The sequence below is a fragment of the Danio rerio genome, chromosome 6 (genome assembly GCF_052040795.2).
Source record: "Danio rerio strain M-AB ecotype USA chromosome 6, GRCz13ab, whole genome shotgun sequence".
NCBI classification, from domain to species: domain Eukaryota; kingdom Metazoa; phylum Chordata; class Actinopteri; order Cypriniformes; family Danionidae; genus Danio; species Danio rerio.
In genome coordinates, this window is record NC_141026.1 from 51,132,529 (window position 1) to 51,145,751 (window position 13,223).

Here is a 13,223-nt window from a genome sequence, read left to right on the forward strand (position 1 = left end):
TGTTCACCGTACATTTTCACATTTTTGGACCATTCTCTGTAAACCCTAGAGATGGCTGTGTGTGAAAATCCCAATATTCAGATAGATACAGTAAATTTTCAGCAGATTCTGAAATACTCACACCAGCCCATCTGGCACAAACAACCATGCAACGTTCAAAGTCACTTAAATCATCTTTCTTCTCCATTCAGATGCTCGGTATGAACTGCAGAAGATCGTCTTGACCATGTCTACATGCCTAAATGCATTGTGTTGCTGCCATTTGCTTGAACAAGCAGTTAGACAGGTGTACCTATTAAAGTGGCCTGTGAGTGTATATATCTTTTGAAAAGATACTGACAAGTGAAAGTTCCTGTACTTTTGTTTCTGAGAGTGTGGATTTATTTTCGTCAAAGTTTACATTACCTTTGGACCCTTGTGCAACACATATTTTAATTCATATTTAATATTATATTGCTATTATAATGTAATTATAGTTTAGTTAATTAATAATTTATCCGTTGACTTAATATTTTAACCTTTCTTGTATATTTTGCAATTATATCTTACATTTTAAGCTATTACATTTCATTTTTTATTTAGCCTAAATAATGAAGAATGTAGCCTATACGCTTTAATTATGAAGCAAAACCACATATTTGTACATGACAAATGTGAACTTAATTTGAAAATAAAAGAGGCTTACTCTGAACTCCATGTGGATCCACATAAACTGAGAAAATTAAAATGATGTTTTTCTCATCAAACGTTTGTATGCCAGCAAAGAGGACAATTATGTTGTAATTATGATTCTTTATAACAAACTGTAGGGTAAATATTTAATTTTAGATAAGTTTTGACTGATTTGGGACAAGTGTGCATTTCGATTGTGAGTTGTCCAACAGCTGTTTTTTTATTGTAAACATGTACAAACTTAGGAGAAGAAAGAAGATACATCTCTCAACAATTATGAACATTCATTTTCTTTTCGGCTAAGTCCCTTCATTAACGCAATGGAATGAACCGGCAACTTATCCAGCATGTTTATGCAACGAATGCCTTTTCAGCTGCAATCCATCATTGGGAAACACCCATACACTCATTTACACCCAGACACTACGGGCATTTGATCACCCAATTCACTCATAGCACATGTCTTTGGACTTGTGGGGGAAACCGGAGGAAACCGACGTGAACAAGGGGAGCAGGGACGGATTTAGTGATTTGGGGCCCCAAGCAATTCCAGCCATGTGGCCCTAAAGTTCTAAAATGCAACTTTTGTACTTTCATTTATTTTGCTGTTTTTTCACCGTTATATAACTTGCTCTCCTTTTCTACATTTTATTTTAATGCAGAATAATAACATGTAAAGCATCTTGTAACATCTTATAAAACTTTTGAATATGAAATCACAACTAAAAATTGAACTAATTCAATAAATGAAGAATTTAGTTTTTCAAATTAAATCTACTGATTTGTCTGGTCCATGATTAAGGGTGGGGGACACATTTGCGCAGATGTAATAACTACATCCAAATTTTCATCATACAAATTACAATAGGAAAAATGTTATATAGGTATAATTCTAGGTATTTATTTAGGGGTCCTCTGATTTCCTGGAGCCCTAAGCGGCTGCTTACCTTGCTTATTGGTTAAATCCGTCCCTGAAGGGTAGAACATGCAGACTCCACACAGAAATACTAACTGACATAGCTGGCTCGAACCAGCGGCCTTCTTGCTGTAAGGCGACAGCGCTTCCCACTACACCACCAATTATGGACAAAATAAATAAAAATGAGAGAAATTATATTGGCTATTTAATCAAGTATAAACAGATGTCAGGGGTAAAATAAATCAATAGGTAAGATAATAATAACACGACATTTATTAAATCAAATAAAATTTACATAATGCTTCATATTTATTAGCTTTTCTGTTTCTAATGTTACACAGTGTAGTACCACAGCAGAATGAACCAACTTATGCAGCATGTTTTACGCAGCGAATGCCCTTCCAACTGCAACTCATCATTAGAAAACACCCATACACTCTTATTCACACACATACACCATAGTGACAATTTAGCTCACCCAATTCACCTATAGAGCATGTCTTATTTGGACTAAAATAATCTTGAATAAACACATTATAAAAACAAATGAGTAACAGATTCTCTAACAATACGACAAAAATTGCAAGAGTTTTCTCCACTTCAAAACGTTCAAATAAATCTTTTACTGGATAAATTCTGTGTAAAATTTTAAAAGATACCCATCTTCTGTATTACTTATTAAAATGTATCTTTTAGTAACTTTACTTCCACTTAATGTTTCCAAATTCAGATGACCTGAAGACTGTTGAACATGTTATTGACCATTTTGACGGATGTAAACAATGCCATAACGTATCGAAAACCAAACCAACTTAACCGCGCTCTTCCAGTTTTACATTTTTTATTTCTATAGCTTTCCGAGAGTCCAAAAAATGGCACGTAGCGTATTAATAATGTTATGACAGCTGCTTTAACGCTAAGTTATGACAGAATTACCTCTTGCTACAGTTATGAAATAGTTTGAAATGCTTATGGGCCAGCGACATCAACATGAACACACTGAAATGGTCTATATGACTATTTGTTTGCGCGATGTGACAGCTGTGTTGAATCAATTAATTTAAAATCGACGTCACGCGTTTCAAACGGAGGTCAGTTAAAAACCGTTGGTGGTCATTAGAGTCCTATTCAACACAAAGTCCGTCGAGAAGCTTTGGTGACTTGTTTAAAGGTAAAACTTGTTTTTAAAAATATGTTTACGTACATAAACGCGACTTATAATAAAACAACAGTAACAAATAAGGTTACTTTAGCAGTCTTTTTTGCTTTTATTATCAGCCGAATTCCATCAATCGCATCTACTCGACTCGACGTTTCTTATTCTGCTAGCATGTCAAAGGGGAAAACCTCAACACTAAAGCATTTCGGTGTAACGTTATAGTTCTGAGGGTTTTTGAAGTGATATATTTCGTTTGACTCCACAGCATGCAAAAAGCATTCAACTTCAAACTGTTGGTGCCCTCAAGAGCTCATTTACATCAAGTGTCTGCAGTGAAGCCTCAGGAAACAGGCTTGTTTGAAGAAAAAACGCTTTTTTCTGCTTCAAATCAGGTTGGCAAACTTCTTTGTTTGTGGTACAATGTTGCTAACGTTATTTGACCTCTGGCTGCTAAAACTACTGTGTGAGCGTTTAATTGTTGGATGATGCCAGTATTTTTATTTGTAGAGTTATAGTAAGTGTTCAGATATGGAGACGAGCCTGCCATTTCCATCCAAAATGGTGCTTCCTACTAAGTCACCAAGAGCTGGTAAGGTTTAAATAAATTCAAAGGTGTATTGTAATAAATATTTGGCTTTATGTGAATGTCATTCTTAAAAGCAACATTGGATGTACATTATTCATATTCCTTTATTCTTCAAGAGGGTATGAAGAAGGCTGCAGTCTTGCCAATGGAAAAGGAAGAGGTCTGATTTAATTCTTATTTAATTTTGTATTGAAGTGTATTGCTTAAAGGGTGAATTAAACATTCATTTTATGTTTTACAATGGTTTAAGGCCTGTGTTGAAAATTCATTGCATAATAGAAATACATCAAAGTACTGTAAATTACCAAGGAGCTTTTTGTTGTTGTTGCATTGTAGACGTCTTTAAGATCTAGCCAGCTGTACTCCAAACTGCTCGATGAAGCTGAGAAAATCAAACTCTGGAAGTTCAGAACCGATTCAGATATTTCACAAAAAGACAGAAAAATTCAGGAGAACAGAAAAACCATAGAGACACAGCGCAAAGCTATTCAGGAGCTGCAGGTAAATTTCATCAGCAAATACAAGTACATTACATGCATTTGTTTTTGCCTGCCTTATACTGAAGAACGAATACTTAATTTATCATGTATGTCCTTTGCAGTTCGCAAATGAAAGTCTAAGCATTAAATTAGAGGATCAACTCAATGAGAATGAAGACCTTAGAAATAAGTATGTACATCTCCTTTGCTAAAATCTTTGTTACATTTTGTATAATACTATTGTTTTTATCATGATTATTTTTATTATGCAGAACTAATGCAACCAGAAATTTGTGTAACATACTAAAGGACACATTTGAGAGATCTGCTGAGAAAATGAATTTTTGTAAGTGTGAGAGAACATTATAACATGATGTCATATTGCATAATCGCAAATTATTAATTCGATGCCAGTTATTAGTGAACAGTAATGTGTTTTTTATTTTGCCTGAATAGTTGAAGCTGAACGGGAAGAAACTCATGATCTGTTCATGCAGATCAGTGAGAATGTTCAGGTAACTATATCATTTTTATTTTCCTATTTTATATATTATGTATATTTTTTATTTATTTACCTGGCACTGTAATTTGTTAATTTGCAGAGGATGGTGGCAGCATTTGAAAGTCTTCGGAAGCAGGCAGAAGCAGATCAGCAGGATATGTTGAAATGTGCTTTTTTATTATTCAGGGTTTCTGCGGGGTGTTAAAAAGTCTTAAAATGTTTTAAATCCCAAAATCTAAATTTTCTGAGTTAAAATTGTTTTAAATTTACTGGAATATTGAGTTGTAGGTCTTAAATCTTTTTTTAAACAAGTCCTAATTTTCCTTTGTTAATGTATACCCAATCTGGTCAAACAATCACCAACAATGTAGGTCAATAAAACATTTGGTCATTTTTTAAACTCTTTATCATAATAGTTTAACTATTTTCCTTACAATCAACATTTGTTTAAAAGGACTCCATGTATTTACTGCTGAGGACTCCGACCCTGATAGATTGTTATGCATAAATTTAGATTTTTATAGTTTTTAAAACATTTGTTCATTATTTTAACTTTAAAAAATGTTTGTTTGTTTTTGGGGGAAAAAAGTGTATGGATACAAGTAGATGTTGCTTGTTTTTACACAATATTTAAACTATTTTTCTAAGAAATATTTTTTAAATGTATTATTAATTTATTATTGTGTTATTAAATGTATTAAATAATTTCTTTTTTTGATTGGGCATTTGAAAAATTCCTTAGTCTTTAGCTCTTTATGAGTCTATAATTTTATTCAAAGGGTCTTAATGTCTTAAAGTCTTAAATTTAACTTGATAAAACCTGCAGAAACCCTGTTATTCATCGGTTTTACGAATGTACTGTATTTGCAACAACGTAATGAAATATTTAAACTATCCTGCAGTAAGAGAATGCCTTGCACAGTTTGAAGATCTTAAAGTGCAGCTTGAGAGTGAATGCCAGTTCAAGGAGGAGCAGGTAAGTGCCTTTGCTTATGAGTCTTTCGTTCATCCTGAAGAGGGCAGTGTTTGCTTTAATAATTATGAGTTTGAAAAGTGTTACATTCAGTAACATTCACCTGTATTTGTTTCCCTATTGTAACTAAACACTCATTTTGTTGATTTTTTTTTTTTTTTTTTAAGGTTGCCATTTTTCAAGAAAAACTCCAAAAGAAAGAGAATGATTTTAAAGATGTTTCCCTCAAACTTCAGGAGACACAGCACATCTGCAGTGTGCTAGAGGAGTCTTCAAGTATGAATTCATAAAACATTTGTATCAACATGTCCTTGAAGTCATTTAAGATTCTTTATGTTTTTTATAGGAAAACACCAGGAACTACTCCACAGTGCTACACAGGACCGAGAAGCACTTGAAGAGAAGCTCAATGTGATACAGCAGCTCAAATGGGAGCTGGAGGTTTGTTCTTGTACAAAATCTGATTATTCAAACTTGCTAGTAAAAACATTAAAAGCTACATATTATGTCACCTTTCCAAGGAAAACCAGAGAGCCTTAACTTACAAACTTGAACAAACCATGGAAAACCATGAGAAACTTCTTCAAAAGAAAGACACAGAAATAGAGGACCTGAACAACATCAAAGAGCAACGAACAAACCAACTTGCGGATATGCAGCTGACAGTGAATTCTTTGCAATCCTCACTAACATCTGAAATACAGAGGTATGTTAAGGAGAACATATCAGGACAAGTACTAGCATGTTTTGCAAATCCAGCTCAAGCCCATAGCACAAGTAAGCAAGAAATGCAATATTTAAGACCTTTAAAAATTCATGATTCCTTTGTTTTCTTAGGGCACAAGACCTTGAGACAAAACTAAGCTCAGTGATGAATGATCTCAGTGAAAAAAATGCAGAGATAGGTGTGTTAGCACTGTTCGTGTTAAGAAAAAATAACACAGCTGCTGCTTTATACTATTCTAACATCACCGTTTCCACTGTCTCCAATCAGAAGTTACCAAGAGCCAAAATGTGGACCACTGCGAGCAATTACAAATACTCAGAAAAGACCTGGTATATATTTACAGCTGTTTGAGCATTCACATTATTTGCTATATGCATTTATGAAACACAATAGCTATTTCCATCCACCTATTTTTTAAAAATCACTTTATGGAAACGCCAAGATGCACATACATTTTGAAAATGCACATAAAAAGAGATGTTCATAACAGATTAGGATAAACTTTTTATTCGATAAGAAAAGATGCGCATAAACTATGATGGTAACACTTTTACCAAACAAATTACAGTATGTGCATTAAAAATGGTCATGTGATGTTATAAGAGTTCATGTTATGATAAAAATGTGAAAGAATGGGCAAACCAGAAGGCTGAGCACACTGTAAAACATCTGAAATTTAGTTTTGGTCATGCTAAAACACCTTAACTGTTTCAGTATTAGTGTTATTATATTATTAATTACCTCCAGAACTGTCAAGAGCGTCTGCACTCCTTGTCTCATGCCTTCAGAGGCCACCGGCCATTCATTGTGTTATAGCATTTGTCTGCTGAGGTGCAAGTCATTTATTAAATAACGAAAAGCTTCTCCTAACCCAGCAAATTTCATTTTTACTGTTGATATTAGGTGCCAGTTAATCAGGCATTGACGATTTTGTTCTTTTTGACTAGTTGGATGGAAACGCTGCTTTATTTGCTCATCTTTTATGTGACATTCCAGTTTTTCACAAAGTTAATTTGCATTTTTGGATGGAAACTTAGCTAATGTTTGTGTAACAGGATGAGAAGTCAAACTCTCTTTGCTCCATAAAGGAGGAATTAAAGGCTAGCGAGACTCAGATACTCAAACTTATTACCTCACTTAAAGAGACACAAAGTGAAGCAAATCATTTGAAGGTAAGAGAGTCTTTAAGCATTCATCAATGTTTGTGAAAACAATTTTTAATAATGGGGATCATAACTAACATTCAACTCCCTCAGGACACAGTAGAGAACATCACCACAGAAAATAAAAGCATGCAGGAGACCCTGACTAAAGTTAGATGTGAAAATGAAAACCTTCAAGAACAAGTCAGTTTGAAAGAGGTAAAGAATTTGATTCTATGTTTGTGCATTTGAGACACATTTTGTTTTAAGTTTTCATTATATTACACAGGAAATATTAGGATATAAAGGATGTGAATGAATGTGGTCAAACAGATTGCATGTTCTACTCATTCTAGGCTAAATTGAAAGAGATGGAGGAAGAATTGTCAGGAGCTTTGGAGAGTCGTTGTAAATCATCAAAAAAGGTGGAAAAATTGGAGAGGGACATAAAACAAGAGAAGTAAGTTTAAAATGTTTATATAATTATTATTTATTTATTTTAAATCTGGAACTGAATCTCTCATGTTAAAAACAATGAATGTAAATGTCTGGTATATATAATGCTTACTATTTAATATACTGTACAGCTACAGTCTGCATATAGGTGGTTATACAAGCAATGGAATTTAGCTTTTAGTTCCAAAATATATTTGCAGATCATTGTGTTGCAAGAACGTTTATGTGGAAACAGGGTAAAAAGAATATGAGATTAAACTGATATGCAGGTTACAGTTCCTATAATGCTAAAGAATAAGTGAGATCTGTTCAGTGTTATGGAACTTGTCTTCTTGTCTTCAAGGGAAAAAAATAAGGAGCTGAAACTGAAGCTTAATGACCTGCAGACACAGAAAGACACCATTCAAAAGCAGGCAGAGAGTGGTGCCTTAGAAAAGAAAGTCCTTCAGTGTCAACTAATGGTTTGTAAAATAAATCAAGATTCTAGGTGCTTTAAATATGAAATTTGACCTGTTTGACCTTATACAATGTTTTTGTTTATTTACAGGAAAGCAAAGCAAATGCAGAAAGAGAGAAGACTGAAGTAGAGAAACTTGAGAGAGAAAAACGACAGCTTCAGTAAGATTAGAAGAGACCTTTTATTGCAGCTTTGAAGATTTGGTTTTATTTGTAGTTTTACGTTTTCTACTATCAACACTTTTCATTTTTCAGAGAGCAGGTAGATATTTTATCAGCAAAAATCACTGGGCAAGATGAAGAGAGTAGAAATGTTCAGGAGCAGTTGAGAGAGAGTGTATGTTTATACTATTATACACTTACAATTCTTGAAGTTTGGAAGGGTATTTCGTCTAACAATTCATGTTTAATAATTCCAATAGGGCAAAGGTGCAAAGAAAGAACTTCTGATGAAAGACAAGCAAATCAAAGCTCTGGACACAAAAGTAAAGAAAACATATACAACTAAATTGTGCATATATGCACTGTTGTGCTCAAAATCATTATGTCATTATCTTTTGTTTAGCTGACTAATCTTAAAACAAAACTAGAAACCAAAACAAAAGCTCACGAAGAATGTCTGAAAGAGGTATGTCATTTACTTACTATTATTTTGGTCAATGGATCATGTTTAATTCAATCATGGTCACAACTGTTGTTTAAATGGTATCCAGTGAGAGTGTTTTATATACCTTATTATACAATATTTGACATTTCTTTTTGTAGGTAAAGGAATTGAAGGAAGATTTGGATCGTGTTAAGAAACATCACAACGAGGAACTTCAGAAAATAAGATCAGACCTTCATGAGAAATCCACATCTGAGGCACAACTCGACCTTGAGGTGTTTTTTTTATTTTATTTTATTTTTTATTGTAATGCAGTACCTACAAAAGAAGCATAAAGTGATCCTAAATTGTTTAAAATATTTTGTTTGCAGGTGCATAAATTGAAGCAAACAGCCACGGAAGCATTGAAGAATAAAGATGAGACCGAAATCAAATGCCAGCAGAAGATATCAGACATGGTTGCTTTGATGGAGAGGCACAAGGTATTTTTCATTTTTTTAAGTTCCTTTATGTTCACTGAAGTTCTAAAATATGTAGCATTTACACATTTGTTATGTTTTTTCCCTTTTTTCCCTTTTTTCCAGCATGAGTATGACAAAATGTTAGAAGAAAAAGATGCAGAGCTGAGTGAAAAACGAATGAAAGAAGCTGAAGTCAATGCAAGCAAAGCCTCACTGGTATTTATTTGAACTTTTTATGGCCTAACTTAACAACTTGCAATTTAATTTGGTAATCAGAATTCAATTATGAAATATTATTCATAAATCCACATTGTTTTTGTGGCGGTCAAATAAAGTCTGCATAACAGGACTTAGATTCTTTAGTTCAGGGGTGCCCAAACTCCGACCTGTAGGGACGGTGTCCTGCATATTTTAGTTTCAACCCCAATTAAACACGCATAAACCAGCTAATCAAGCTTTTTCTAGCTATACTAGAAACTTCCAGATTGTGTTCAAGGAAGTTGGAGCTAAACTATGCAGGACACCGGCCTTTTAGGATGGAGTTTGGACACCCCTGCTTTAGTGGTATAATAAAGAGTTTTGGGATTAAAAATATAACTGCTAATAAATGCCTCTAAATTTAGGAACTGGAGCTGTCCCACTTGCAAGTGGAGAATGATGAGCTGAGAGAACAACTTGAAAAGCTAAAAGCAGAAAAGGTGGTCCTGAAGACACCATTGTCACGTTGTGAAAAAGACACACTTCAGCAGGTATCAAAACTTGTCAGTTGAAATACCAAATGTGTACATGGCAATTGAAAGAGAACAGTGAAATATAAAAATCTTGTTTTAGATAACTGACAACAAAGCAAAGAAAGGTAGAAACAAAATGTCCAAAACACCTAAAGCTAGCTGCACGAAGAGGAATGTTTACGATCTTTTAAATGATGAAGAAAATGAATCTCCAACAAGCAATGCATCTTGCACTCCTGCTGTAGGTTTCATTCCATTATCATTTTGTATGTTCATATTATTCACATCTACCATCTAACAGTTTCTTTGTTTTATTATTGATGTAAGCGAGAAGTGCAGGAAGTCCTTCATAACCCATTATGGACCCGGAGCAAAGCAACTGGAACAACGCCTCAAATAAAGGTATGGTGCAGCCTGAACAGTTTACGCTAGTCATCATTCATCTTAGGCGTTTATATGAGCCAGTCTATTTTCTGCTTCAGTCATTCCGAATTCGCACACCTCCCACACCTGCGATTATGGGGTCTTGGAAGAAAAATATTTTGAAGCTGGACCCGAAGTCAGACACCTCAGACAGCAATGATATACTGGTAATTTTTTAACACTAGTAACTTACCTACACATTGACATTTAGGTTTGTGGCTTGTGCTACTCTTTCTTGATATACTATATCTGGTGTACAGAGTTTCTCTCCAAGACCCGTTAAATCAAAGAAACCAATGCAGCCAAAAGATCCAAACACAGAGAGCCTGGACATGTTTAACAAGGTAAAAAGAAGCACACATTAAAACAGTTTTATTAAACATTGACTTTTTATCATTCTTTTTTTTTACTGTCAACATGTGCAAATGATGTACAGGTGCAGGTGCAGAGTTCATTCATGAATAAGTCTCCAGGTACAGCGTTGAAACTGGCTGCGATAAAGCGAATGCGAGATGCTGGATGGACCACCGTCAGCCGTTCAGATAAGAAGAAAAAAAAAGTAACAGACAAAATCTTTGCTTGAAAGTGTTTTTGTTAAACATTACAGCTTCTGCTGAGTGAGCAAAAATATTTACATTATTTATTCTAAGGTTTCAGTAAAGATTTTCTCCGTAATATCATTTAATATACAGTACCTTAAAATCTTTATTTAAATAACCTGTTCTGTCGCAGTTAGTTAAATACTTTGTTTACATTGTTTTGTTGTTGTTCAGTGACTTCATCAATTTGGAGATTTTAAAAAATGCAATTTAACAGTTGAATTTAACAAAAAATAAACTGTTCTTCTCTTGAAATTGATGCTTCATTTTAAAGTAGCATTTTCAGATTTTTTTTATTTTGTTTTCTTTAATAAAAGTGGTTTGTTGCTGAGATCTCAAGGCTCTTGGTCTTGTGCTTGGAATGTCTGAAAGGTGGAGGTCTCATGGTCGAGTGCTTTGTCTTGATCCTCTCTCAGAAACTCTAAGCGGAACTGAGTGGGTCTGGAAGCAAATCCATATGCGTCTGTCTGGAATTCTTCCTCGTTCTGGACTGTCATGGTGGGATTGTAAATCTGAGGGCCGTCATAGAGTCCTCCTGAAATGACCATTGTGTCATCTGCCACTGCAAAAGGCTCACCTGTGAATGTAATATACAGACAACAATACTATTCTTAGTTTTCAGTGAACATTACATCTTTTTAATGACTGAAAACTAGACTCTAGATTAAATGTGCATGACTGATGGCATAGTGTTGAAAATGAATGGTTTTCCTAGAATATAACCTATTTCTAGACTATTGTGTGGACTTTATTTAGTTAACATTGCTAATAAGATCATAAACAGTTTTACTTTACCTGTATCATCATTCTGGAGACGGCGATGAGTATATTGGATACTTCTTTCTTTGCTCCTACTGAACTTGTACACAAAGTGTACCAGAGTTACCAAAACTATTAGACCAAGGAGAACGCTGAAAAAAATGGTCAGAGACTGCTCTGAACGATTCAGACCTGCTGAAAAAGTAAAAGCGGGAATAATTATGGAGGGTAAACACCTTTATTTGCTTTACATTTTTATTGCTGATTTATGTTTAAACCAACCTTGAGAGTCGATGACAGAATGTGTGCCGTTTGGAACTGTGTAAGTTATCGCTGTTGTTTCGGTCACTGGTTTCGTGCTTAACAATGTAGCCTTTTCCGTGCTGTTTGTGGAAGCGACTGCTGTTAAATTGGTGGTGGTTGTTGAAGATGTGACCAATTGGGTTGTCTTATCATTTTCTGTTGTAGTTGGGTGTTCTGCTGATGCTGTGACTGTCAAATTGCTCAGGGTGGTTCCTGAAGTATTGTTCGTGGAGACAGTAGGGGTCATCTGGGTTGTCGAGCTGCTTTGAGTTGTTGTATTATTACTGTATACTGAATTGCTGGATGCATTTGAGGCATTGTTTGCTGTGTGGTTTCCTGTTGCATTCAGAGGTGGAGCTGTTGTTGCATTCTTCAGTGACTCATGGGTCTGTTGTGCATCCGTTATTTTATTTAAGACTAATGTAAGTAAGATTAGTTGGCCCCATACCAAATGTCGAAAAGTAAACACACCCATGACTGTTGCAATTGCTGTCAGCTTTAAAACAAAACATAGCATATATACAGAGCATAAGTCACTGTAGGTTCAGAGTTAAGAGTTGAGAGTTTCATACAGCTCATGGCCTAGTTTGCTGTGTTTTATCTGTATGTGGTGTTGACATGTGGTTTCCTGCTAGGCGGTTTGCAAACTTTCCATTTGCGAAAGTATGTTTATTTCTGGTAAAGTGCATCAGCATGACTTCCTTTGTATTTTATCACTTATTAATTCAACTTTACATGTTCTTGTACGAAACAATAATTACTTCTGTGCTCAATATTTAAATGAACAATCTGTACAATGAAATGAAATGCACACAATATGTGAGTTTAGAAGAACTCAGAGATATTTAGAAGATGACTCATAATGACTAAAATGGCGCTGACATGAAACTGAAGACAAGAAAGAACCACATGGTTTTGAATAGACTAACAAACAACCATGACCGACCCATTTTTATTGATGCCAACCATCTCAGAATTTCCTCAAGTGGCCTCATGCTCTCGCCGACAATTTTAATTACTTTGCATCCAGTATAAGAACAAGTCATGTCAGAATCTTTTTAAAAACAGATATTGCTTGTCTCTTTTTGTTCTACAACTATCATCGCTTTTATCTCACATTCATTCACAGTGTTTGTGTTCTTGTAGTTTATATATAAAGACAGTATTTACATGTAAAAACAAGAGAAGAACTTACCTGTAAGCTGAAACAAACTGTTGTAGTATAAGCAGGAAGTGCTTCGCAGCAGTTATTACCCTCCCCCCACCTGC

General features: G+C 34.7%; 2 protein-coding genes across 3 annotated transcripts; one reads left to right on the forward strand and one right to left on the reverse strand.

Annotated features, from left to right (window-relative positions):
- The first annotated feature begins 2,679 nt into the window (after positions 1 to 2,679).
- On the forward strand, positions 2,680 to 11,364 carry sycp1 (synaptonemal complex protein 1). Its single transcript, NM_001118894.1, is given in 32 exon segments — positions 2,680 to 2,762; positions 3,016 to 3,142; positions 3,258 to 3,339; positions 3,453 to 3,496; positions 3,673 to 3,837; positions 3,938 to 4,005; positions 4,088 to 4,161; positions 4,272 to 4,330; positions 4,418 to 4,484; positions 5,220 to 5,293; positions 5,458 to 5,566; positions 5,637 to 5,731; positions 5,812 to 5,996; positions 6,128 to 6,195; positions 6,285 to 6,346; positions 7,073 to 7,189; positions 7,274 to 7,378; positions 7,516 to 7,619; positions 7,959 to 8,076; positions 8,163 to 8,233; positions 8,327 to 8,408; positions 8,494 to 8,556; positions 8,637 to 8,699; positions 8,837 to 8,953; positions 9,050 to 9,160; positions 9,263 to 9,355; positions 9,763 to 9,888; positions 9,971 to 10,111; positions 10,198 to 10,272; positions 10,353 to 10,460; positions 10,554 to 10,637; positions 10,730 to 11,364. Coding segments are annotated over 31 exon segments (3,003 nt in total). The 5' UTR covers positions 2,680 to 2,762; position 3,016; the 3' UTR covers positions 10,877 to 11,364.
- si:ch211-105j21.9 lies at positions 11,148 to 13,176 on the reverse strand. Of its 2 annotated transcripts, none has more exon segments than NM_001386781.1 (4): positions 11,148 to 11,469; positions 11,688 to 11,843; positions 11,934 to 12,450; positions 13,150 to 13,176. In NM_001386781.1, coding segments are annotated over 3 exon segments (894 nt in total). In that variant the 5' UTR covers positions 12,430 to 12,450; positions 13,150 to 13,176; the 3' UTR covers positions 11,148 to 11,227.
- Positions 13,177 to 13,223: the final 47 nt, after the last annotated feature.